We start from the raw sequence: 27,967 nt of genomic DNA, 5'->3' as shown, positions 1-27,967 counted from the left end.
TAAAACCCATGGGTTGAGAAAAGAAAAGTTTAATGATTGAAATATAATAAAGTAAAATGAAAACAGGAAAAGAGAGAGGAACAAAACCTAAGAAACACAAGCAATTACACAAAACAATTCCTTACCACCCACTGACCTCAGTCCAGCCCCAAGCAGCAACAAGTCCCTTCCAGCCACCCCCCACCCCAGTTCATGTACTGAGCAGGGCCTTCTGTGGTAGGGAATATCCCTTTGACCAGTTGGGGTCAGCTGTCCTGACCATGCTCTCTCACAGCTTCTTGTACGGCCTCTCACTGGCAGAGTATGGAGCATTGAAAAGTCTTTGCTGTTGGGCAAACACAACTTAGCAAGAACTAAAACATTAGGGTGTAATCAACATTATTCTCATACCAATTTAAAACACAGCATTGTGCCAGGTACAAGGATGAAAATAAATTCTATGCCAGGTGAAACCAGGACAGGTATGTAAACAAGAGGAAACAGAAGGAAAGTATTTTCCTGCTGTTTAACAGGAGAGATTAATTAGTCACCAACAAGGCTGAAAAGGCAGAGGTACTCAACACTTTCTTCACCCTTGTCTTTCCATCAGCTCCAGGCCTTGGGAAAAAATCCTGGCTGATGCAAACACAGACCCAGTATCTGTGAAGGAAGGGTTGGTGTGTGAGCTATTATTAAAGGAGCTTGACCTCTACACATCGATGTGCTCTGACAGTATCCAACCAAGGAAAGTTGGCCAATATAGCTGTGGGGCCACTCTCCATAATTTTTGAGTTGTGGTATTTGGGGGACATCCAAAAAGACTAAAAGAAGGCTAATGTCACTCCTATCTACAAGGACTTCAGAGAGGACCTAGAAAACTATAGGCCCATCTGTATTACTTCATTCCCTGGGAAACCTATGGAAAAAATTTTCCTGGGTGCTGTTACAAGTCAAATGGAGCCCCTCATTAGGAGAAGCCAGCACGGACTGACCAAGGACAAATTTTGCTTGACAAACCTGATTGCCTCTTACAACAAATGGACCTGTTTGGCTGATGTGGGGCCTGCAGTGAACGTTGTCTACCTGAATATCTCCAAGGCTTTTGATATGGTTTCCCATGGCCTCCTCCTACAGAAATGTGTATGTGATGATGTGGATCTGTGATCCATGCAGTGCGTTGGAAATTGGCTGCCCAGCCACACCTGGAGGGCAGTGGTAAATTGCTCCCTCTCACTCTGGCAACTGCCACAAGTGGAGTCCCCCAGGGAACGATACTGGGCCCAAGGCTGTTCAGTATCTTCATCAGTGGTTTGGATTATGGGATCAAGTGTGCCCAGATGAAGTTTGTCAGTGATACCAACTGAGTGAGGCAGTGGACACTTTGGAAGGGAGAGCCAGCCTGCAGGAAAACCTGGACAGGCTGAAAAATTAGGCTAACAAGAGCCTTATGAAGTTCAGTAAGGACAAATATAAGGTCCTGCACATGGAAAAACAATTCCAGGAGAGCAGCACAGGCTGTGGATCTTCAGTAAGGACAAATATAAGGTCCTGCACATGGAAAAACAATCCAGGAGAGCAGCACAGGCTGTGGATCTATCTGGCTAAGGAACAGCTCTATGGAAGGGGACCTGGAGGTGCTGGTAGACAAGCAGTTCACTGTGAGCAAACAGTTTGTTGCTGTAGCAAAGAAAGCCGATACAAGACTTGGCTGCATCAACGCCAAGAGAGATAAAGTAACTCTGCCATTCTACTCAGTTCTGGTCAGGCCACATCTGAATATTGTGTTCAGTTTTGGTCCCTGCTATACAAGAAAGATATGGACAGGGTGGAGAAGGTGCAGTAAAGGGCAACAAAGATGACCCAATTACTGGGTAGCCTGTCACATGAGGAAAGGCTAAGAAAACTGGACTTCTCCAGCTGGAAGAAAAAAGCTTAGGCACACCTTATTACCATGTAATAAGTAAGTGTATTTAAAGGGGGTCTACTAAGATGGAGATTACCTTTTCATAAGGAGTCTTATGGAAGGGTGAGGAGTGATATGTACAAGTTACGCTTTGGAAGATTCCAACTGGACACAAGACAAAACTTTTCACAATGAGAATAATCAGCCTTTGGAATAATCTCTCCATTATGTGGCAAGTGGTGGATTCCCCAGCATTGAAGACTTAAGATTCGTCAGGACAGGGTGATGGTGACTCATCCAGATTTTGCTTTCACCAGCAAAGATTGGACCAGATGATCCTTGAGGTCCCTTCCAACCTGGAATGAGTCTACAATGATTAATAGGATGTAAGATGACAAGTGATTGTCAGGTGCCCAAAGACTGACCAAAAGGGAGAAGTGTTAAAATACTTCTGGTAGATAGTAAACATCCCTCTTCCTCTCTCTTGCCACCTGAGAGCAATCCATTGCTGCTCTAGTAATTAGCAAATCTTTCTTTTTAAGCCACAGAAGCTGATTGTTCTGCTCTTCTCCTCATTTGTGCAAGAAATCGCAAAAAGTGAGAATGGTTTTACAGATTTGCCAACATGTGGTTCAATTGCTCAGCATCTATAAATGCTTGGCTTGGCAGGAAAAACATTACTTGCTGTAAACAAGTTTATCCCAGCAGTTCCCGTGGTTACTGATGATCAGAACAGCAATAAATGAGATTTCAAAAGAATTAAAGGAAGAAAAAAAGGTTGGTACAGATAATACTTGCAAGAGATAAAATATTATAATATAATAATAATCAGACAGATTGAAAAATAGAGAAATGTTAAAACAGCAGTTAAAGAGGAAGTACTGCAAACTTCTGTTTAAAAGTATAATTTTTATGTATGACTAATATTTAGATAGACTAGAACATCTTTAAGGAAACAAAAAAGTGGGAACAGCACATTATATTCTAAACGTATCTTATTTGATAGGTAGAAAAACAATTCACTAGGAAAGGCATAAAAAGGAGGAATGCCTGAGAAGAAAGTGCAGCCACAGTCTCTTGATACTGCAGAGCAGACACCTCAACCATTTATTTCCTTTTGCTATAATTTTTAATCTAAGCTCTGGTCAAATAATTTTAAAAGAAGGCAATGCAGGCATCCTGAGGACTGCAAGGCTCAGCAGACACCAGCATATGCACACCTTCTTTGTTACACAAGATACTAAGTGGCAAATTTAGTGCTTCAGTCTTTCAATAAGGGCAGAGGGTTTTGTTTCTTCCTAAAACGGGTTACGAAGCAATCTGAAATCTCTTCTTTGAGTTTGGAGGATTTCTCTGAAAGGATCTGGAGTAATTCTGTGAACCTGAAAAATATAAAACATTGCTAATTGTTGTAGTTTCTGAAAGTTTCTGAGATTATATATGAATTACTTCCACCAATGTGCTCAGATCAGTATTTGCTAACCTGCCCTTATTCTTACATCACCTGTTACATAATTTTGTCAATGATATAATTATATAAACTCAAGGAACTTCCAAACAAGTAAAGATTACTTATAAGAACTCAGATACACCAGGAACCTAGCCAGTCAGCTTTATTGTAAAAATAAAAGAAAATGAGCCACTGAATGTCTCTTTTTTTGGAGTTGTAAATTCAAGACAGAGATGCAAATCAATACTAATTTTTTTATGAGAGCTTTATATTTTTATTTAAAATGCACATTTTCAAATCTACTTTTTCTACAGAAAATAAGTTTATTAATTTCAGACCTAAAATAAAATTTATCATCAGCAGTTCACAAGCATGCAAGTGTGGTACTACTCTAGAAGCTACAAAAATATCTTGCCAGTACACCACCTACTCTTGCTATAGTTGTAAATATGTCAAAATGCTAAAAAAAAAAAAAGATGAGATTATGAGACTGAATCTTTTTTCTCTTCCTTTTCCCTTTCATGTCATAACAAGGAAAAGAAGATTCACAGGATTCCTACCCGTAAGAGTTAGGACTACCTCAGAACAAGTGAGAAAAAACTTCAAAACCAAACTCAAAAAATCCTGCCAAGAAAACCTGTTGTTCTTTTATGCTGAGATGGCTCTCCCTAAGCACTAGACTTTTTGACAGTATGATGGGTTAATAAGTTTTGTTGGCCTTTTACCTTTCAAGTCATTCTCCTTTGCCTACCTGTTATCAAAAATCCTTGACCGGTCCTTCTGTGGTTAGCGAAATCTACGGGAGTCAGTGACTTCTTCTGAGTTGTGTCTCTCTGTACAAAGCAAAGACACACTCTTACCTAGTGAGATACACTTATCTACGGAAAGAGATCAATTATGGTTTTACGATCTAGTCCAGCAGACTGGATCCTACCAAAGTGCAAAGCTCAACACAGCACTAAAACTGCACACTTCTAGCACACACACCCCCTCAAAACCTGAAAAAAAATTCTTCATACAACAGTACCACACCCTCCCCAAGACTTTTGGCATCATCCTCTCTACAGATAGCAGGAATCCCTGTACATCAGAAGTCAGGAGGCTCAGAAATGAGACCTTCTGTAAACCAACAGCAGGCATGAAAGAAAACCTCCTCCCTTTTTCCATGTCTCCCCTTACACTGTAACATACCCTGAATGTATGAGTTGTGTTGGGTCTTGAAAATTGATCAACAGGAACAGTTCTTTCTCTGAGTGGCTGTTGCTCTGCCCTGCCAGCTACTGCACTTGACACTCTGCTATGAGTATATCGTTCTTGATGCTGAGAAAATTAAGAAGAGCATTAAGAGAATGCAGCAATTGAATAAGTTAAAATATTTTTTCTTCTGACATACAAAAGTTTACAAGAAAGCAAGAAAAATATGTTTTCAATAACCAAAAGCACGAATTTAAGTGTTGATTGTTTTTTAAACAGATGCAAGACTGTTTCTATGTTGGCATATCGATATATCAACATGCTAATTTACTTTCATTCTGGTGATTTATTACTGCCTCAACCTTCAAAACTAGCCAATATAAGATCTGGCTTTTTTCAGTTATTAGCCTTTTCTACTTCAGTCAGCATAGTATTCTAATTCTTATAACCTAACATTAGTGAATAAAACAATGAAAAGAGCTATTTAAATCCAGATGCATAGAAGAGCAAGGTTACTATCTTGTCATCTTGTTGGTTCTTTTAAGATTTTTTTTAACCAGATTTTTCTGTTGTCAGACAAGTCTTTCCACTATGATCTGTCTGTGACCTAAGGTTTTGAACTGCCTCCTCTTGCATTGTAATTGCACCCCAATGTAACACACATTAGCACGTTAAAACTATGTATTAAATACAAACTAACACAAGCTGTAAACTTACTCACTTCAACAAGTGACATAGCATAATTTATTTCTAAATAGCTTGAAGTTCTTCACCGGTTAAATAATGAACAAAACTTACAGGGCTCTGCTGCATTCGAGGTACTGAAACACGTTGTTCAACAGTCTCGGAGTTTATTGGTGGTAACTTGTTCCGGGTCGCAGGCGCACGAGCAGAAGATAAACTGCTGCCAACCCTACAGAATTTTAAGGATTCCTCTTTTAGGAGCATTCACATTACAGACTTCTTCATTGAAGTAACATGAAATTATAAAGTAGTACATTTCTTTATAAAGCTCAGCTACAGAAAGTAAGAGCACCTAATACAGCAATGAAGAAGTAGAACAAATGCCTTTCCTGCTTGCTTTCTTCTTCCCTCTGAATTCTCCAATTAATAATAAATCATGGGTTAGTTCTCAAGTATTTTTCAAAATCCTTCAGTGGTGAAATTTCAGTGAAGTTCTGAGAAAAGAATAAAATTAAAAACTCACAATTTTTTTCCTTTACGGATTTCATCATTGTGCATATTAGGAACTTCTGAGCAGGGATGGTCAGAGGTGAGAGAAGGTAACCTTGGTACTTTCCTAGAAGATGCCAGCAGAGCTGGAGATGGTGAGAGAACACTGTTATCAGAAATTCTCCCCAACCTAGCATGTGCTGAATTTGGAGTGCTGGAGGTACTGGTATGCTGTTTGTCTTCTTGCTCATTCCTAGGGAAAGAAAAAGAAATAAGGAATTAGGATCAAGAAATACAAGGGTTTAACACTGCATCATTTCTACCTCTGCAAATTACTATCATATCAGTGATCACAAGATCACACAAAATCACTGCCTTTTTTACCATTTTTTTTCTAATTGCAAAAAATTTTTTACATAATGTGAATTATGCCCTATTTTTAAAATGTCAATGTCACCTACTGGTTTTTTTCTGCCATGGCAGCAGGCCTCTGTTGGAGGGGTTTTGCTTGAATTGTCATCACACCACTCAGATCACTACATAAGTTGCTGGAGAAACGGTAAACCTATTAAAAGCAACAACTATGTGTTAACCTTTACTTTTTTAAAAGGAAGATCTCAAAAAGCACATAGTTAAGAGGTATTTTACTTGTTTTTTATTTATAGTTCCTTTTAAGATGGTTCAGTATGATTCTCAGGAGTAGATGGGGCAACAATGCTTTTTTTTCTTTCGCCTATCTTCAACATATTTTTATAAACAAAATTTGTGTAATTTAGTTACTGAATTGCAACTCAATTTACAATATAAATTTCAGTTGAAGCCAAAGATTGATTCTTCAAACTTTTCATTTTCCCTCAGCACAGGGGGGGCATGATTTATCAAAGCATTTTACTTCTCCTGGCTGCTGGGACTGCAACAGAACAAAGCACACCCATGGGGAGAACCAAGACTGCTGTGCTATCTTTCCTGTGTTCCTTATCTCACTGTTTAGCAAGCATGGAAAAAGAGCCAATGGAAGAAAATTAAGTCACTTGAACTCAGTAGTGAGAGACAGGAGAAAAAAAAAATACAAACAGAAGCAGTGGTTGAAAAAGGAAACAAATGTGCAATACACTAATCAGGACACAGAGGGAGGAGACAGCAAGCAGGACAAAATACGACATTTTATCAATATAAGCATGAGCTTCTACAAAGACAGGTAAGGCCTAGTGCCAGCGTGCTAGTGGATGTACTGCAGAATCCCCTCTCACAAGATGCAAAGAAAATAAGAAGGAATGGGAGAGTCTGAAACTCGCATTGTTGTGAGAAAAGCACTTCAAGATGCAACTTCACATCCCAGTTTATCTTCTTAATTCTACCATGAAGAAATTACTGGGTCACAATAAAAGCATAATTAATTTTTAAGGACAGAATAGAATTTAACAAGACTTTGCAAATCAATGGCAGTAATACCTTAGTGGTAAATTGTACCTTTAAGAACTACCAAAGAAAAACAATTGACAATAAACAAAAAATGAATTAAACTGAGTTAAACCTCATTTTAAATTAATTACTTCAAATACCCCTAATTGGTATAAAGAAGAAAAAAAAAAAAAACAGAGAAAATAAAGAAAAAGAGCCTTTTCAAGTTTCAATCAAGACTATCCAAGGTTTGACAAAAAACAGAACATTTGACAGAGAGGTTTGCTTTATTTTTACCTGTGATGAAACTGAATAAGCTCCAAAAGATACACTTTGTGCTTCAGAGCCTCTGGAAAGAGGATTGGTCTCAGCATCTGCTGTAATATGAATGGCTGGCAAATGCAGCAGTTTTGCTGTAACAGTTTTCAGTTTTTCTATTTGTTGGTCACACTCTGCACAACAGCAAAAAAAGTAGAAGGAACAAGAAGTATTTTCTGTGTTTACCAGCCATCATTTCTTGGGGTTCAAGCAATACGACACAGTAAATAAAGAGTTGCACATAGCTTTATATTTCCATGCTACTTAAAAATCTAACATATATTATGGGTTTTTGAAAGCATTTCCATTTGTCTATGTTTTCTCTGACACTGACATACAAGCTGGCCTATACAGGTAGATTCGGAGGTGGTTTTTTAAGAAAACACAGCTATGACCTTTGAAATACTGTCTAAAAATCGCCAGAGCTTTTCCTTTCTAAGTAGTAAAAAAAAAAAAAAATTATATATATATATATATATATATACCAGCCTCATCTGACAGCAGCTATGTACCGTTTCATTTTGGGTATATGTTACCATCTTATTTCTATTATAAACCCAAATTCTTTTCCTTCCTAGTTTAAATACTAGCTATACAACCTTTAAAAATATAAAAGGGCAAACCTATCATAATACTGCTAAATGATCCTCCCTAAACTATAATACAGAGAGCTAAACAATCCACCTGCGGTGTCAAAACAACATTTAAATTACAGAAAAACCTGAAATATTAAGTTCTGATGCTGCAAGCATTCAGAAAAGTTTTGCCATTTCTTACTTTGTTGTATTCTTATATTTGAGGTCAAGTGTACCTTATATTACAGGTAACTTCCAAGACCCACCCTCAGTTATTCTTCTGTTACTTCTGTCCTTTTAAAATACATTGAAAGAACTGAAATTCCCCTCAGCCTCCAGAGATAACACATGCACACTAAATAGATTTTCACTTCTACTTCTTTTTCCTAGCTTTTCCTTTTCCTCACTACAGTCTGTTAGAATATGAAAACATAAAATAAAATTACACGCATCACCTTTTCTTCATCCTATAGTCAAGTCATGAACTCCTGCACATCAGCAAGACTGTCTATCTCTATTTAACATTCTGACCACCCAAGGGTTCTTTCTATTTCTAAAGCTTAAACAATGAGGACTAGGAGACTCTGATTCCTAGGTTCCAGATCACATTGTCAGTGATCCCCTGACTAATGATGACTAACAGCATCAATTTGCATCTTCAAGCCAGTGACTAATATTTTTATTTTTTTAAACATGCTCTCTTGCAATGAAGCTATTTCAGTATTTTTCTTTTTACACCTCTCATACAAAACTCCCTGAAAATTAGGAAGAAAGTTTTATTTTAGGTGCATGTGTGTGCACACATTCTTGTGGCAAGGCATTACATATGTTACAGTTCTACAGCACTGGTTATCTTAACTAAAGCTTGGAATATTTGCTTAATTTAAGCAGATAGGGAAGGATGACTTTTCTGAATTAGGTTCAACAAGTACCGTATTTTCAAATGAAAATATCAAATACCTGGGATACTAGTTTCCCAATTTTTTTTAATCAGTTCCTCCAACATTCCAATGACATTGCTCCAGATATGATCAAACACTTCAGAAGCCACAGCATCTTTGATACAGGCATTGGGAGAAACAGGGGGAATGCCACGCTTACACCTCTTCTCAGAAAGACGCATTTTCTTTTGTTCCCAAATCTCATCCTCACTAATAAAGGAAACAAATTCAAAAGAATTCCCATGGGAATTGACTTCCCCTCCCGCCCCCTCCTTCAACAGAGAAACATACATATGGAAGAAAAGGCAGTCAGCTGGAGATAACCAAAAAATTCAAACTCAAATTCACCTAAGGGAAGAGAACCTATCAAATACATATACTGATTTCTTTTTCATTTGTTTGCCATTGAAAAATTTAAAAATACCATTAGGGCATTACAATGGAAAGATCTACATGTCTAGGAAAAAGTTTTAGATATGGCACATAGTCATTTGAGACTAAATCCTATGCTTTTTACAGTAACACAGGCAACAACATCTGTTGTATTTGTCAAGAGGACTCTCACATGAAAATTTCTTTCTCAGCATGCCCTGTGTACCTGCATACATCTGCAATTTTCCACCATTGATCAAAGATGAAACAACTTTAAAGGATTTCTGCAGTATGACAAGAATAGTAGAGCCCATAGCCTTGTAAGTACCTCCTTCCTATGCACTACAGTTAGAACATTTACGCTTTTTAATTTTTTTTCTGTTTCCTCTGGTTCTAGGGAAACATGTTTTAGCAACATAACTTGGTCTCCTAACATAGTCTTCTAGTACACTCTCTGAGGAAGAACATTTTAACTTTTTTCTTCTTATAATGCCATTGAATTTTTTCCTAAGGAATGGGGGTTTTTTGGAGATCAAAAAGATGCTTCCGAATTCCTACTGGTTTCTACTACCTCCCTTTGTCTTCTCTGTCACTTCTTCACTTCTTCCACAAGCCACACTGCATAATTCTTAACTGTATGTGAAATGTGGCTGATTGATCATACTCACAAAATGACCAAGCTATTCTCCTGTCAGGCTTTATAACACCTAATGTTTTAGTTATGGAGAACAAGGTATTTCAGAACTGAAGGAAATAAGAAGCATATGAAGGAGACAAAAGAGAGAAACATACCTTCAGACAAGTCTCCCTCCCAAGTTAAGTTTGTTTACTTACTAAAACAAAGAGATAAAACTACTGAGAGCATTCTTAAACCTAAATACTTCCTAAAAAGGCAGCAATCCCAGTCTTCTCTTTCAAAAAGAACACTGAAATGGTCTCTGTCTGAAAGGTTCCTCAGGTTTTCACAACCACTGTGTCTTTGTTCTGAGTGTGCATAGGCACACAAAAAGCTGTGCTTTGGGCCCAATGAGTTCTACCAAAGCTTTCCCCTTTTAGAGGCCTTTTAGAAAACAGCACATGATGATCTTTCATCCACCCTGGAACGTTCTACATAACTGCTGGAACATTCAACTGGCTCACAGGAAACCTAGGCTGCACTGTCAAGAAGATGACTGAATGATTCGTCGCTCACAAGAGTGCTCTAAATGCAGGCTGTAACCTGCAGCTCTCCTCACAAAGCTGTTGTACTCCACACAGAAAGAATTTAAGACTCATTAGGGCAGACAGTGACAGCACAAACAATGTAATGACACTAAATATCCTGATGCTCAAGGCACTCACTTGGGGAGAAGGGATACCTTCATTCTCAAAATTAAAATAATCTTAAAATTAAATATTAATTTTACTGAATCTCCATGCATCAAATACCTCAAAACAACTAATTAAGACATTCCTCTGAAATGGGAGATGTGAGCTTTAAACCACTAGAAAGACAACATATTAATCTTCCACATGCCCAGTGAGTATCCTGACCACTGTGCTACCGAACACAGGGGCAGAAGAGAAACACAGTTTAGTAACCCTGACTCAGTTCATTGATATTTTTTTCATTACATTCTTCAAAAATACATATATCTGTTATTTACAGTTCCTTGTTGTCAAAGGCAAGATATTCCTCTATTTTTCCATCCTCATCATAAATTTCTTCTTCCAGGAAGGAATACGTGGCTGAGTCTGAAGCAGAAATCCTATTGGAACTTGAATGCAGTGATGTATGTATTGGAGATACTGTTGGGATCAGTTTAGAGCCTGAGATGCAGAGCCTGAAAAAAATATCAAGAAAATGAGAATTAAACATTCAAAGAAAGGAGAAAGTGCATATTTAATTATACTGACATGTTTCAGTAATACAAAAGTAATATTTGTACATGTTTCTGAAGAGGGAAGACCAAAATTAAAACTTTAAAAAATTAACATACTCTTTTGTATGACCAGTACATTCAAGGAGGCCAGGTACACACTTAGTATCTACATGGGTATCATTTCTGCTCTGAAAATGCTGAAAGCCTTCATCCTTTGGCACTAGGAGCTGCTTTCCTAGAACCCTGAATAAAAAGGAGAGAACAAGCAGTGTCATAGATGAAAACCTTAGCCATATGCAAATATCCAGAATACAAGCACCTGCAAACAGTAGGCTATGCAAAAGCACAACTTACATCTACTTTGAGGGGCCAGAGCCTTGTGTATTACTTTAATATTGCCTATTATTTAAGTCATTAAAGTTAAGCTGATTTACACAAGATGAGATTTGAGTTTATAAATTTTAAGAGCAAATAGTAAAACTTGTTAGATTGTTCTAAAGCCAGACAAAAGTAAACACACTTCCTTATGAAAAAACTATGCAAGATACATTTTAAAATGGATGCAGAAGACAAGTAACATCTGTGACTTCACTTATCCAACTCCAGTATCCACCAATGTGAGTAAAAGGGCTAATCAAAAGTGTTTACCTGGAAAGTTAAGGCTAGAGTTAAAGTTCAGAAAATGTGTGAACTCCAACATGCATAATGTAGAGAGGAAGAGCAAAAAGATAAAAGCAACTCTAAAAAATTTACACTAAATTATAGAATAAAATAATTTCTGAACAACTTTGCCTGCAATAATTTTATTAATCAAAATGAAGGGCATCAGTTGTTAAAGCACCACTGCCCAGACTGACTGACAGCTATGGCACAGCTCAGTCCCAGGGACAGAGATGTGAATGCACAAGTGTTGCTGATGCCCAAACCATAAAAGGGTACCCCAAAAATTCAAATTACAATGGTAATTGATTTAAACTACTACTAGCAAGAATTTCCTTACCTTATATGAGGAAATTGTTTAACCCAATCTGCACATTCTGCCCGCAGGTTCTCTGTTTTTGAGGTCACTTTTCCTTCAAACAGCATTTCATCAATCTCCCAAAATAACTGATGCACTCTCTGTGTGTTGACTTTATCAAATTCCTATATATTATAAAGTTAATAGTTGTTAGCAAATATGCACGAATACTAAAATTTCTGTAATATTTAAAAAACAGAACAACATGAATCAACTTGGCTGAGCATGTCAAAATGCATGTTCAGACTATATTTTTGACACAATTTATATACCACAATGCAAAAAAAAAAAACAAACCCAAAAAACAAACACCTAAAAATCCCATACAGCTGGCCTGAACAAGTTGATTTAGCAAAAAGGAACTACAAGACTGTATTTCTTTGACACTAACATATAACATACAGCTGCCTAGAATTAGCCCTATTAAAAAAAAAAGAAGAAAAAAAGAAACAACTGTTATAAGTTGTTTAGACTCCCAGCTTATTCTCTGTGCCAATGTGAAGCACACACACAACCAGCATCTCCAGCACCCAGGGCACTGTGCTCTTCTTCTTCCTTACTAAGTACAACAGCTATGAGGGCAAAGAGGGAGCACCTTATGCCTGTGGACCTAGTCTAGGGCTTAGGAAACAGCTGTCCGTGTGAGAAATGCCCTTCCATACTTCTTCACTGAACCTACAACTCAGTGCAATTAGATAGCAGGTTAACACAAAGACAAATGAAAATAGTAGAGAAATGCCGGATTTTATCCAGTGATGTGGAGACAAGCACTTGGCTGAGGGTTTCTCAGCTAGGCACTGTTTGTAGTCACATTTGCCACGTACATTAGACATTTTGATACACTAACAAAACTGATAAAACTCAAGGCCCAAATTATGCTTGTTCACTTCCAGCTGAATGCCTCAAAGCACTTAAGGCCACAGAAGGGATCACACAGAATGAGAAAATAACTCTCACACAGGTTACTGTAATATCCAGAGTCAGGCTTTCTCCTGAAGGGCTGGCAGCGACAAGTCAAGTCAGTACCCTAAAGGTTAGGGCATTATGCAAAAAGAATGGCAGAACTACCACTACCAGCCACAGAAGTTTTTCTGAAATGAAAGTGGCAGCAACTGCAATGCTGCAACTTCCAGCCTGCACCAGGTATGCCTCAGAGGTCAGCCTTTGTAACAGTAAGACCTCTCTTTGCATCATCTACAAAAAATAACTGAGTTCACTTAAGAGCTAAATATTTTCCAAGACTGGGAAATTTATATGCATGTTCATGAATGTACTTCATAACTGAAAACATTGAGAAAAGTTCAATTTAGACATTGCCTGCACTATATGGTGTTTGAAAAGACATGTTTTATCATTTGCTTGGACTCAAAAACCTAAGCCTACCTTTTTCAGTAAAACAGCTTTGTTTTCCCCAAACTTCATAATTTATCATTTTATTCCATTTTCCTTTGTTACACATTAGCTGCACCAATACCAACATGCAAGTAAAACTATTTTTTAAATATTCAATTAATACACTTATTCATTAGGCTATTATGGATGAGGTGCTGCATGTCCAACATCAGTAAAAAACTAGTATTTCTACAATATTTAGAGAAAGGGTAATATAAAAGTTTCTGTGACATACATCATCCCTCCAGGAGTAAATCGAACTTCTTTCAGTAGACAAACTAGTAGTATAGCTGTTTATTCCAGACCAAGAATTATTCAGCTCCGTGGGTGTTGTGCAACCACTAGGTGAAAGTGATGAAAGTGTCTCACTGAAAAGAAGACAAATTAAAATGAAGAACACATGTATTTTCTGCATAAACATATTTTAAATAAAGAAACTAATCAAGTAAATGGTGCAAGCGGATAGTTTAAAGTAGAGTGAATACATGCTCCTATTAGTACTATTTACTGTCGCAAAGGCAATTCCTTCTACACTATTAAGTTTTTGCATGCATATAGACCATTGCAAACGTACGGCACTCTAAAATATGCATATGAACGTGTGTATGTATTTGAATATAATTATATGCATATATCTATGTTTCCAGCTCAAACAATTATTTTGGTTTCTCCACGTCAGCTAGTGATCACATGAAAAACAGACGGAAGATAACATCAGGTTTCTTTAACTCTTTCACATTAGAAGCTTCCACAAGAAAACTTTTGCAAAACTAAGCACAAGATCTCTACAGATGTTTCAAATTGCACTGAGTTACATGTCTCTATGCAGCGCTTTTTATGTTGCTAAATCTGGTGCACTTTAAAATTTGAGCCACAGCAACTCAAGCCCCCAAAGTTCTAGCTGGTCCCTGCCAGCTATCACCCATCCCAGGATGCAGGGAAATCAATGATAATTGGATGTGCAGGCAAATCCTAACCAGTGTCATCTGGAACAAAATTTCTTGCAAGTTAACTAACCTGCAACATTGGCGAGCATGATTTCAATTTAATCATGAAGTCTGATTAAAATTTTTCCCTTCCAGACCTAATCGGTGCCCTCTACTACAGTCTTAAAATACTTAAATCCATATCACAAACCAGGAATAAAGTTCAAACCCTTTAAACAGCAGGTTAGGTCAATTTGTATCCTGCATTATATTGTGCAACAGTTATTATCCATGAGAATGATTGGAAGAATGATTAGTGAAAATTAACTCCAATCTGGAAATATCTAAGTCAAAAGTAAGTTAATTAAGTATTATTTCAGAAGTACATGTATACCAGGTATAATTGTCAATGGCTTCTTGAACATTTCTTGCAAAAACTGATGGAAGAGACACTCCACTTTTTCCAGAGAGACACCGATTTGGGGAACCTCTGGACAGTCCCTTCCTATAAACACAGAAACATAACATTCCATAATTTTAAATAAGGTTAATTCACATCTCCACTGGAAGGAGGGGGGGTGAGGAGGGCAGGGGAAAGGAGAAGAGGAGGAAGACAACTACTCTGTTGAATTTTTCAATTTTTCAGTCCTATCCATCAACACAAATGTTTGCTTGAAGCAAACAAATAGCTTTTATTTGCCTTACTTACAAAAGTATGTTTAAAAAAAATGTACTTCTACTTTGAGACTTGCTTTACTCCACTGCCATCCTCCTTGGATTTTGCACTTCAAACTTTGCAAGAAGCACACACAAATGAATCAGCATCGCACTAAAGCAACAACAGAGCAAAGGCACAAACCAATAATTGCCCATACAACAGTTTAATGAAGGAATGTTTTTTTCCTTTATTTGGGAGGGTGGGGCTTTTTGTTGGGGAGTTTTTGTTTTTTTTTTTTTTTAGATGGAAATTGTTTATAATTACACAACTGTTCATAATTACATATTACGTTCAATGCAGGCAGTTGGGTCATTAATATGCTAAACCCAGCTGTTCAGAACATACACAGATGTGTGAAAGCGCTCCTTGGAAGCACTTAGAACAACTGATTGCTTCACCTATTTTCATGCCATAAAACCCTCACAGCAGCATGACTGCATCGAAGTACATTTGTGAATAAGTAACTATAAGAAAACAGCTCACAGTTCCAAGAATTTTCTTCGTTTCTTTAGACAAGAACTGTAGGTTGGCCCTGCAGCAGTTAGGATTGCTCTGTCTTCTTTCTATCCTTTCTGATATTTACCTTTCCATTACACATATTACAAAGACACATATGTCAAAGTCTAACTCCCCACTCAAATGGACCACATCACACATCCTACTGCTATGTCTTGGTTAAGAAAACAGCAAAACCTACAATCAGTGTGAACTTCACATCAGGGAAGACCTTAAATTTAAAATTCTTCAAGGCTAGTAAAACAGCAGTGGAAAGCATTTCCATGCGTTTGCACTTCATATCCTATCTCTTCCCTAGGCATCTGCTTTTGGCCAGTAAGCACCAGGAGATTCTATGAATATTCATAAGTCCAGTCCCATGACTTGAGTCTCATTTTGTCCTAACACCAAAATCCATCTCTCAAGAAGTAACAGTGAGGCCACAGTCTATCTTTTACATGGAATGCTATTTCCTTCTCTTCCTGTACATCCCTCTCTAACATTTGCCATGTTATTTATCACTCAGGGAGCCTTATAAGGTCTTTCAATTTTTTTTCATACTTGACCCTTGCTCTTAGTATTTTTCCACAGCTTAATACCACCACCAAGGTTTAACACTTCACTGCTCTTTACCTGCTCAAACTGCTCCGGTCGGATTCCTATGAAACATCACTGGAGGAGGAAACCACTTACTGTTACCTTCTGCTTACATATAATATCCAAGCTAAACCTCCCCTGGCACAACTTCAGGCTGTATCCTCTTCTCATTATGTGAGCTGGAGCAAAGTAGTGTTTCTGCCACATTTTTCCACTGCATGTTGTTGTACTACGTCTCCTGACTCCTTGGATCACACGCCCTTAGATGCGCCGGTTAATTATTGCAATATAATAAAACTATAGGAAAAACTCCTCCCAGCACATCTATAGCATCACTTCCCCTGCGCTGGCAAGCGAACACCAGAAGCTGGAACAGCTCCCAGCTGCTCACCGAAAGCTCCGCAGCGACGGGCATTACACAGGGACGACAATACCGCGGCAGCGCTCCCGCCGCCCCGGCAGGACGGCAGGCGGGCCGCGGAGGACACCGCCCCGCCACGGGCCGCAGCCCCCGGCCCCGCCGCCACGCTCACCCCGGGACGAGCAGCCCCCGGCCCCGCCGCCACGCTCACCCCGGGACGAGCAGCCCCCGGCCCCGCCGCCACGCTCACCCCAGGACGGGCAGCCCCCCGGCCCCGCCGCCACGCTCACCCCAGGACGAGCAGCCCCCCGCCGCAGCCGCCACGCTCACCCCGGGACGAGCAGCCCCCGGCCCCGCCGCCACGCTCACCCCAGGACGAGCAGCCCCCCGCCGCAGCCGCCCCGCGGGCCGGCGCCCCGCGCCCTGCGCATGGGGGCGCGGCGGCCGCCCCTCGCACCGCCTCGGCGGCGGCAGCGCCGCACCGCCCGCTGCCAGCGCCCACCCGCACCGCCCGCGGCTCGCCGCGCCACGCCCCGCCGCAAGGCCTCGCACCCCTCCGGGCCTCCCCGCGAAAAGCTAAAGCCTCAGCCTGGGTGGGAGCGGTGCGATCTCCCCATCTCTCGCCTCGCAACACGCAGCCAAAGAACGCCGAGCTTGGTCTTTCTGAACAGAGAAGGTTTCTCTCGCCTTAGTAGATGAACAATGGTTATGCGATGCTGGCCAGCTACATAAAGATTTTCCCTTGTTAATTGAGTTCTCCTCCGAACTACCCCTGTGCACGTCACCGATCTTCTTTAGCACGGGTCAGGGCAGAGCATAGACCGTCAGCTGCAGATTTACACTAGCTCCAGTAATCCACTAGCTTTATTCATCTCTAGCTCCAGGACATAAAAACTCTGGTGTCTACGTATTTTGCAGAAAGCATCTCTTAAAGGAGGAAACAGATATGCTTATAAGCAAAAAGAAAATACAAGAAAGAGAAAATAAAAATAAAGGCAGCATTAAATATGCTGAAAATTAAGACTGAAAAAGCAAGACATATGAAGCCTCACCTTACAGGAAATCAAACAGCAGCATTTAAATGACATTTAAAGTTTCATAACCAAACAAAATACTGCTCACTAAGAAAGGCAAATAGAAAATGCCTAGCATTTTTTCTCTGATGATAAAATATTTTTTTTAAAACCTGTTCAGTAAGGAAAGTTCCACATTCTTCAAAGGCCCATTCTTCCATGTCAGTAAATCATTAAGAAACTGCATGCATTATTACAACTTTCCTTGTTCTTAGCAATCTTTCTTCTATAGGAGCAGGTTTGTCCAACACTTCAGACACATGCGCACACAAAAAAATAGAGTCCTTTGTTAAGAAAAACTTATCCAAGCAGATGAAATCTAGAATAGAAAATTATGTCCTGGTTAAGAAAATGCAATTTTAACCTTCCACCTTCTCCTATATTTCCACAGTGGAGAGCAAGAGTTAAATTTTGTGCAACCGTTTTGGAAGGCTTTTTTGTCATTACAGCAACAAGATTCAGCCAGTGGTCACCTCCACACCTTACCACTACAAAACCCCACAATATCATTTGCATTTCTCTAAACCAAGCCCCTTCTCCCTTTCCAACCAACACAATGACAATTATATGGATAAATAATTGTGAAGGAGTATATTATTAGTATTAACACTACTTCCATCACTCTAATTTGGAACTGGAGAGAACTAATAAAGGACATTGCCAAAAGACATTCAACCAAAGGAGTTTGGAAAAGTCAATTAATAGAGAAAAATGCTAACTTTATTATCTGTCACACATGCTATGAGACCTTTTTAACAAATGATTCAAAGTCTGTTTTGTAGCCACAGCCCCAATAGAAAATATTATGCATTGCTCCCTTGCCAACAAGGTATAATATCCTAATTTCTAATTAAGCTGCTGCGTTGTTGTCTGAAATAATTAATTTTCTTAGATTTCACATCTTTACATGTTCTTTACTATTTTGGAAGTGTGATTTGTAGCAAATGTAAACATACTAACCACATCATGCTCTCATAACAAGACATGCTTTATCTTTTAACCTACCATTTACAGCTGGGGCACTTAAACCTGGAGAAAAAGAGGGTTCAGGGGGACCTTATCACTCTCTACAACTACCTGAAAGGAGTTTGTAACCAGCAAGGGGTTGTTCTCTCCTCCCAAGCAGCAAGTGGCAGGATGTGCAGAAGTAGCCTCAAGTTGTGCCAGAGGAGGTTTAGATTGGATATTAGAAAAATATTCTTCACTGACAGGGTGGTAAAGCCTTGCAGTAGGCTGCTCAGGAAAGTGGTGGAATCACCAACCCTGGAAGTGTAAGTGTGACACCTGGGGACAGAGTTTAATAGAGAATACATCAGTCCTGGGTTAATGCTTGGACTTAATGACTTAGGGGTCTTTTCCAACCTTAATGAGTCTCTTTATTAATTTCACTCATATTCTCACTTTCTGCTTGTTTGTCTATCCCATTCTTGGTTTGTAAAACCAAGACATTACTATTTGCATGCCAGATTTCTATAAAACTTTGATGTGAGAGTATATTAAAACAAATTAAACTGTAAGCTCTCTCTAGCATAAATGTGGAAATACATCTGCAGGAAAAATACATTTTGAAATCACACCAATCTTTCTTAAACTGGTCTGGCACAATTACCATGGAAGTCTATTTCTCATTCTTCTTTGAAGTGATACAGCAAACAGAAGTGTAACGCCACAAATCCAGCCCGCTCAAATATTCCTCTTTAAAGGCTCACTCAACACAGTACCCACCTGTCAGGGGCATTTTCTTGGAAGTGAATAAACACTCCTGATCAGTATCATGTTCACTGAGCAGAACATACAAACTTTGTTGCAAACAACACTGAAAAACTGTCACTGCACAAAATGATCCTTCCACACATTCACCAGCTAATGCTGCTCCATCTTCAGAGCAAGCAAGAAACAGACATGTTATGGCTACGTTCCACATTGATAACATACAACATTCCATGCATGGCAGTATTGTAGTTGAATATTTATACCACAGAAAATACAAAATTCATAAGAAATACACACATCCTTTTCCTTCTAGGTCAGGTAGTCATCTGTCCAACTTGGTTGCAGTCAGCCATGGTAAGCTCTCCCTCTATTGCTTGACAAAACACATCTTTTTCAAGACTGAGAGGATCTTTTCTGCAGTAAATTATTTTAAGGCAGCTATAATATGTTTGGCTAGTTTGTTTAGAAATGACATGGCTTATTAAGGAGAAGGAAAAAGAAAACCTGCCTTGAAAGGTAATATAGTAAATGTTGACCTTCTTAGCTTCTAGCAACACGTCTTTATCATTGCTCCTACTGAACATGCCAGAGGCTTGACAGCTAGCAAAAATACATTCCAAAAAATTATAGAATGTCTCCATTTGAGAGTGTCACTCCAGACTTGGAGATAATTTTCATTTTGTTCTCATCTTTATTAATGAGCACTGCCAGAAGTGTTTCAATGCTTTCAGTCATCTGGCTGTTGATCAATGAATGACGTACTGACTATATCTGAAGCATGAAAATAAAAATCTTTATCAGAGTCTTTCCACTGATAGTGTTTAATCATACCACCTGATTGGCTCTTTCCTCTTACAAAAATGTCCCTTACTGTCTTTGAAGCCATGTATGGGTTACTGATGTGTTGATGATCAAACTACCTTGGGAGCATTTGTACAGTTGAACTCTTGGTGAGTTTTTCCTGTGTCTTTTTGATCTGACAAAATGACCATAGTTTGCCACAATGTCAATTTTCTTCATATGTTGCTAAAATTCTATTTGTAAATAAACATAAAAGTCTCACTTGGTTCAAAATGTAGGTAGCATTGGAACAAAAGCATGAAAGTTTCTCTGTGCTTGCCTGCATCAACATCTACAGTTCATCAGTCCTCTGTGGCTGCCTCCTGCACAGAGTGCTCACTAGGTGCACTCAAAATCACCTCTTTTACCCAAGACCTGCTTCCCCTTAGGGTCAAGGTTTTCACATGTTATCTCATCTGGAGTGAAGAAAAATAACAAAGAAGTGAATGCAATTATTTTCTTAAATCACTGACAACACCGAAAGCAGGCCATCATTTCCATCAAGTGCAGTGTCTCTATTAGACATTTTCATATTGAATTCAGAAGCAAATTTAAAGCTTTTCCAACCATGATTTGTGCTGAGTTCTGTTTCTGTCTTTATGAAACCAAGTAAGAATAAACTGCTCCAATTTTTAAGAGAGGCTTTTTTGTATATAGTAATTTTATTCTTCTTCAAATTTTAAGGCTTTGTAATTTTGAAATGCATTCAAGATGGCATGAGCTTGCAAGGTATTATATATATAATTTTAAATCTATTTGTAATTTTGATTCACTGTAAAAATATAACTGCAAGTATAATTCTTGGTTATAGGAAATATAAACAATTTCTGAGCGCAAGATACTATAGAAGTAAATCTGACTTTTTAATATAAATTATGAATCAACATTGAGAAAAATACTATCATCTTAATTAACTGCAATAATAAAGAATGCTAATTAGTGTCTTAGAGAAGGTGTTTTATTTCTTTGGATCTGATAGGAGGCATTTACTGCTGCAGGATCAAGTGTCTGAACAGACAGGGACAGAGTAGCACCCTAACAAAACACTTGGAAGTAATCCACAAGACTTTCCCTGTGTATTATTTTTATGTAAATTTGGAAAACCAATAAATATTTTTTTTTAAATCAGACTTAAGCAGCATAACATCATAGAGTTTGGAACATATTTTCCCTTCTGTTCATTGATCTCTGAAGAAAATTGCACATATAATGAATCACTGAGAACAGGTGCAGAACTTTATCCTTTCCGAATTTAAAAAAACAAAAACCAAAAATAATCTGAAATGTGACAGTTCTATAGCACAGACTGAAGCATTGCAATTGTAGGGACACCTTAATCTGCACATGCTCGGGTATACTAAATACTTTTCTCCTTCCTCTGTAACCACAAACACCCCTGGCTTGAGATGTCAAGATGTGCAATCATATTGCTAAACCATTATGTAGCCAAACAGATTTGAGGACCTGAAAGTTTTTCTCTATTCTTGCTATAGTGTGACTTCCATGGTTGTGTACTAGAAGAAAGGCACTACTGAAAAACAAAGTAATGATCCTCTATTAATCCCACAACCACAACTCCTTTCCTAAAAAACACAGAGAGAGACTGAGCAATAAAATGCAAATAAAAAACAAGCAATTGCACAATATCACTGCTCACCACCTGTGTGGAATATCCCTTTGGCCAGTTCAGGTCATCTGTCCTGGCCATGCTCCCTCACAGCTTCTCGTGCACTTCCTCACTGGCAGAGCCTGGGACACTGAAAAGTCCTTGACTTGGGGTAAGCACTGCTTGGCAACAACCAAACATCAGTGTGTTATCAGCATCATTCTCACACTGAATCCAAAACACAGCATCTACTCAGGAGACAGAAGTTATCAGAGTAAGGATGTAAAAACTATCACATGCCAACTTGTGAACATTATGAACATATGTTTTCAAGTGAAGGACTCCAAACAGCACAGAAATCCTCACACTGTTATCCATATAGTGTACATACATGCACAAGTACACATTCACACCACATCCAAACTTTTCCAACAAAACTGTAGCAACAGTGAGAAAAGACTGACCAATTCAGTCAGTCATGTATTTTGTGAGACAAGAAATCTCTAATTCCTTTGGCATTTGACAAAACTGACAGGAATAATCTCACCACTGAAAAGACCACAAATTTTCACCAAACTACTGCATTATCCAAGAATCTTCTACCTTATGAAAAATATTGATTAAAAAAAAGCCCATTATGAGCCCAAACCTTAACTAAAAGCATGACTCCCATGAACAATGCATGCTGAATTCTACTTTAATACAATTAAAAAGAAATAGTCCCCTAACTCAGAAATTTTAGAGGAGTTCACAACAGTTAAGAGTAACAACGAAGACTGAAGGTTCTTCCTCTTCTTTTCATAGTTGACTTAATAATCCTGTTTATTGAGCACTGGATCAGAAATAAAATGCCTGCTTGTAAACATATCATCTTAGTTTCCAACAAACAACACAAGTGCTCTGTTTTTAAGAACAGTTAAAGGACTTAGAGCTAAAATGAGATTCATTGGGTTTTAGGGCTCTGTGGTTGCCTTTTTTTTTTTTTTTTTTTCACATTTATTCTCTAGTTGATTAGCTTGTACTGCATCTAGCTCTTGGACCCCCAGCATAAGAAGGATGTCAGCCCCTTGGAGCAATCCCAGAGCAAGGCCATGAAGATGATCAGAGATCCAGAACACCTTTCCTATGAGGACAGGCTGAGTGCATGGACTGTTCAGCCTGGAGAAGAAAAGGGGAGACCTTAGAGAAGGCTTATACTACCTAAAGGGGGCCTGCAGGACAGCTGGAGAGGGACTTTTTGTACAAAGACACGTAGTGGTAGGACAAGGGAGAAAGGCTTTAAACTGAACGAGGGCAGGTTTAGATTAGATACTGGGAAGAAATTCTTTACTCTGAGGGTAGTGAGGCACTGGAGCAGGCTGCCCAGACTAGTTGTGGATGACCCATCTCTGAAAGTGTTTAAGACCAGATTGGACAGGGCTTTGAGCAATCTGGTGTAGTAGAAGGTGCCCCTGCCCATGGCAGTGGGATTGGAACTAGATCATCTTTAAGGTCCCTTGCAACCCAAACCATTGTTGGAAGTCCGTTAACATTTTCCAAAAACTGAGGTTTATGTACAATATTACTAAATGTTAGTAATTATTTTTAGTTGCATCCATCTAGAGAGTGTAGATGAATGTGTAGCACCATGTGAAATTAAAATTTACTTCTGAGTTCTTGTACACTTAATTGCAATGAAAAAATAGACCATAGCAAACCACCACATTACTATATTTGCTCTTTTAGATCAGTACAATAAGGGAAGTGACAGCTTGGTAACACTACAATGCCCCATCTAGGTTAGTATGCATTACAGTGTGAAAGAGATCTATTGCTTTTAGTGGGTAAAACAGGAGACAGGGAATCAGAGTTCCCACCCTCTTCTGCAGCTCATCAGGTTACTTATATGTACATTTTCAAAGTTAGTAATTAGTAATTTTGAAACCCAAAGCTTGAGCCTCGAGAAATAAAAATTGACAAAAGATAATGATATTGGTACATCACAGAAAAAGCTACACTTCTCATACCTAGTTCACAAACATTTTTTTCCATGTATCAGAACCATTCTGAAAATAGGGAGCAGCAAAATTAGTTTCTACAAAATATTACCCACCCCTAAACAACATAACTTAAGCTTTGCCCAGTTTATCTTTAGATTAGGTAGGGGTTGTTATGTCATCTCACCTACCTAATTGCAACATGTTAGGATAGCAATAATAATGTTTCTTTAAAAAGGAATCCGTGTATCTTGGTACATTAACATTGTTGCAAGTGTAGCATAAGGCATCTTCATATTCTCTCAAGAAATATCATGGTCTTTTTTAGCAGAATATATTTTCTTTCAAATAAGACTAAAAAACTGTGAATTTCTTTCTCCATTATGAAGAAAAAGATTTATTCATTATAAATCTTCCTTCAATTTGAAGAACAGGAAATTGCTATGTAAATAAATAGCAAATGTTAAATCTCACAAAGTACTGCCATAGTTTAGCCCTATGCATTACTAGGACAAATAGTTGGTAGTTGTGGAAATCAGAAAATTTAGCATATCTGAGAAAGATAGAAAGAAATCAGTGCTGGATTTTCACAATTTTGCACTATCCATGTACTGTCATTGCTATCAGCTTGTATGTACTTAACTAAGATATAAAATGGATCCTTTCCTTTATTAACTAATTATTCATCATAGATTGCTATCAATTAAAATACACTAGCCATTGAGGTCTTCTAAATCATTTTAAACAGCAATAAAACTTGAAATGAAGGAATTTTACTTACGTAGGCAAAAGCTTCCTGTGTATAACTATCAATAATGCATTATCATATTCTGTAACTCACAAATTCTCATCTCAACTCTAAGCAAGGAATGCTAAGGTTTTCAATATTTAATTAAGATGCTTCTTCTAAAAGCTTAAGTGAAACCATCTAATTAAAAAAATGCTAATGTGGAGGTATAGACTTTCCTTGTCAGTGATGTATTTTTTTCCTTCTTCTACCTATTTCTGGTTTGGTTTTGTTTTTTGAAGAGAGACAATACCTTATCAGTATAACCTTTATTGCTATTAATAAAATATTTGAAATGCCACCATGCATACAAAAGCTTAAGTTCGGGGATAACAAGGTGATATCAATTAGAAGTGGTTCAATAGCAAGTCAAAATGAGTATTTTGCTGGACACAATCAGTTTTAAAATAATAGGGTTTATTCTTCATCCCAATACAGTCAGTTTGTTTTAAGAGTGGATTCCATTCTTCAAATTTTTTTAATGATAGAAATCATAGACATTTTACTTGGCTTTATGTTTGGTACTGAAAGAAATAAGTAGCTAGGGGGAAATTACAGGGACATAACACTGATTTGTTCTGGCATTGTTTATATAAAGCATCTTAGAAACAGAGCTCTATTACTACACATAAAACCAGATTAACCTCCCTATTCATAAAAGGCTACTATTTTACAAATACAGTAAAAGTTTTAAGCCTGAAAGAGCTTACAATATGTTCTGAAACAAAATAAAAAGCTCTAGATGGGAGTAGGGGGAATAAAAGAAGCATGTCAGGGAGGATTTGTGCTCCTACTTTAAATATTAGCCTACATGGAAACCGAACTTAAAGCAGAGGTTCCAAAATCCATCTGAAGATTTAAGTGTACTAAAAGAGATTCCAGTCCTTTAGAGTTAAAAAACTTAAATACACATTCATTCCTATCAACACCTAACAAAACATTACTGTTCTTCTGATTGTCAGTTGTAAAGGTTAGCATAGTTTAGTACTACAGAAGCAGCATTTATAGATGTCTATGAAATATATACAGTACCTTCTTTTTTTTTTTTTTTGTAATAGTATGAAAAATTCCACCTACACAGTAATGCAACTGTTGCTCACTTTTATAAATTCCTCTGGTTTAAATACACTAAGAAACCACTTCAGTATACCTTTGCTGTAGCAAAATATCACCAAATGGAAGCACATATTTAACAGGCTTCTTTTATATGCAGCAAACCTTAAACGTTTCAAGGTGGGACTTGAAAATTAAACACAGAAGCATCCAAACCAAGTTTCACACCTGTTATTGACACTTTAGAACCTCACTAGGCAGTGACTGAAATATCTGCTTTGATGCGCAGTAGCAGCCTCGGGACAGAACTTGATACAACTCGCGCACCTGCGTGAGGGACCTTTACGATACCTACTCAAGCTCACCATCCCCTGCGCGCCCTCTGCACCTCGGCTCCTCTCCCTGCGCATCCCCAGGTGGGGACGGGACAATTTTGCGTGCAGGGCCGGGCTCTGACTCCGGTCCCTTCCACGCGGAACCGCGAGCGTTTTCCAGCTCTTCGTTCCTTACGGCGCCGCACGCACACAGCCCGTGCGAGCCACCGCTCCTGCCCGTGAAGATGCGCTTCCCTGCTTCTGGCATACTGCCGGGGGAGGGAAAACCCTGCCCACGGAGATGTTCGGTACCTCTCAGGACGCCCAGAGGCAGAAAAAGTCAGGAGGAAGGAAGCCCCAGCAGTGAGGGGCGCACACCTCCCCCGTACCCCAGGTTTGCGGGGCGCTCACTCACACGGGAAGCTGCGGGCTGCCGGCCGCCTCGTCGCCCTCGGCCGCCGCCTCCTCCCCGATGTCGGGCAGGGTGATGAGCAGCCCCTTGGCCGCCGCCCGCCCCCCGGGCTCCTTGTCCGTCTCGCTGGACGGGGTGCAGCCGCCCCTGCCCTCGGCGAGGCCCCCGCCGGACGGGGGTCGCGGGCTGGGGGCCGGCGGGGAGCGGCGCAGCCTGGAGAGAAGGGCGCCCGCCCTCAGGGCCGCCACCTTCATGGCAGGCTGGGACGGGAGCCCCTTCCCGGCGCCGCAAGCCCTGTCGAGGGGCCGGCGGCCTCCGGCGGGAGCTGCCCGCTGCCTGCGGCCCGGCAGGCGTTGCTAAGCGAAACAAACCCCGCCGGGCACGCACCGCCCTGGGCGGGGAGCACCGCGCCGGCGGAAGGCCCGGGAGCAGCCCCGACCGGCCTGCGCACCTGCGGGGCGCCGGGCAGCCACAAAGCGTGAGATTTCCCCTCCGGTTAGAATTCCATCTAATATTACGGGGCAAAAACGAAGCCCACCTGCCAGGGCAGCGGGGCCCTCTTCACACACCTGTGCGTGGGAAGGGCTTAACCAGAAGTGGGGAGCGAGAGCGACCCAAGCCAGCACATCTTTATCACCGTGCCAGGCAGATGCAGAAAGGAGCTGTGGGGAAGCAACAGCTCGCATGCTTTTAAAGGTGCTGCAGCCATCCTAGGCAGTTTGGAGAGCAGTAGAGGGTGACAGTGGCACAAGCCAGGCAGCTGAGGGCACACAGTGGGGAATTATTAACTTTGCCCTAGCTTTCCAACACTGGGTTGTCTGCCTGGCTGAAGATCAATATGAACAATCAGCAGCAGTTTGGGAACACTGTAACGCTTAGTATTATGGACAAGGCAAATATTGTGCCAGCTCAGAACATGACAGGTTACATGGCCCTTGGAGTGCCCAAGAGAACAGCACAGGCTGAAAGTTAGACCAGTTGCTTTATACATATGAGCCTCAGAATCGTACATCAAGCAGCTAGTTGTACTATTGATTTTAAGTTGGCAGCTGCTGGTCCACAACAACCAAGAGTGAAAAGTGAGGAATTTTATGTCTGCCTAGTCTTCCTAGCACATCAAGGAGTGCAATGAGCTGGCAGAGAGAGCACACAGAACACCAAGTAGAGGACTGAGGTTTGAAACTGAAGTATTCCTGGCCTTTTTCTTACAAACCAGGATATGTTCTGACAAAACCTTATGGAATAGGTGCACTTAAATCTAACAGCAACACAATCTGAATTTATTCCTACCATGGTAAAAAGCCCTGACTAAGCCACAGTGAAAGTAGCATAATTGAGCTCATTGGTGGGTAGTATATTTATCTCAGCTATATATATGAACATCACTACCTGTAACTTGTTCATTACTCCCTGTGTCCTGGTTCTGGCCAGGACTGGGTTAATGTTTGCAATAGCAAACATTAAAATAGCAAACATTTGCAATAGCAAACATTGCAATAGCAAGAAAGGGCACAGCTA

At 39.5% G+C, this 27,967-nt stretch overlaps 1 protein-coding gene across 5 annotated transcripts; it reads right to left on the bottom strand.

The window, feature by feature from the left end:
- Positions 1 to 13: 13 nt before the first annotated feature.
- Positions 14 to 26,737, bottom strand: FAM149A (family with sequence similarity 149 member A). 5 transcript variants are annotated; one of them, XM_077177457.1, is made up of 14 exons: positions 17,045 to 17,194; positions 14,899 to 15,009; positions 13,814 to 13,946; positions 12,169 to 12,311; positions 11,286 to 11,411; positions 10,953 to 11,129; positions 8,954 to 9,144; positions 7,398 to 7,552; positions 6,161 to 6,264; positions 5,734 to 5,952; positions 5,325 to 5,439; positions 4,524 to 4,652; positions 4,084 to 4,165; positions 14 to 3,264 (listed from the first exon to the last, which is right to left on the bottom strand). In XM_077177457.1, the coding sequence occupies exons 1-14, from the start codon at positions 17,104 to 17,106 to the stop codon at positions 3,191 to 3,193; spliced, it is 1,821 nt and encodes a 606-aa protein (XP_077033572.1). In that variant the 5' UTR covers positions 17,107 to 17,194; the 3' UTR covers positions 14 to 3,190. The 5 variants fall into 5 exon arrangements, with proteins under 5 accessions (XP_077033572.1, XP_077033574.1, XP_077033570.1 ...); XM_077177459.1 differs by lacking the exon at positions 17,045 to 17,194 and adding an exon at positions 16,966 to 17,005; XM_077177455.1 differs by lacking the exons at positions 14,899 to 15,009; positions 17,045 to 17,194 and adding an exon at positions 26,453 to 26,737.
- Between the last annotated feature and the right edge of the window lie 1,230 nt (positions 26,738 to 27,967).

The sequence above is a fragment of the Agelaius phoeniceus genome, chromosome 4 (genome assembly GCF_051311805.1).
Source record: "Agelaius phoeniceus isolate bAgePho1 chromosome 4, bAgePho1.hap1, whole genome shotgun sequence".
In the NCBI taxonomy this organism is placed as follows: domain Eukaryota; kingdom Metazoa; phylum Chordata; class Aves; order Passeriformes; family Icteridae; genus Agelaius; species Agelaius phoeniceus.
This window is presented reverse-complemented; position numbering and strand designations above follow the sequence as displayed.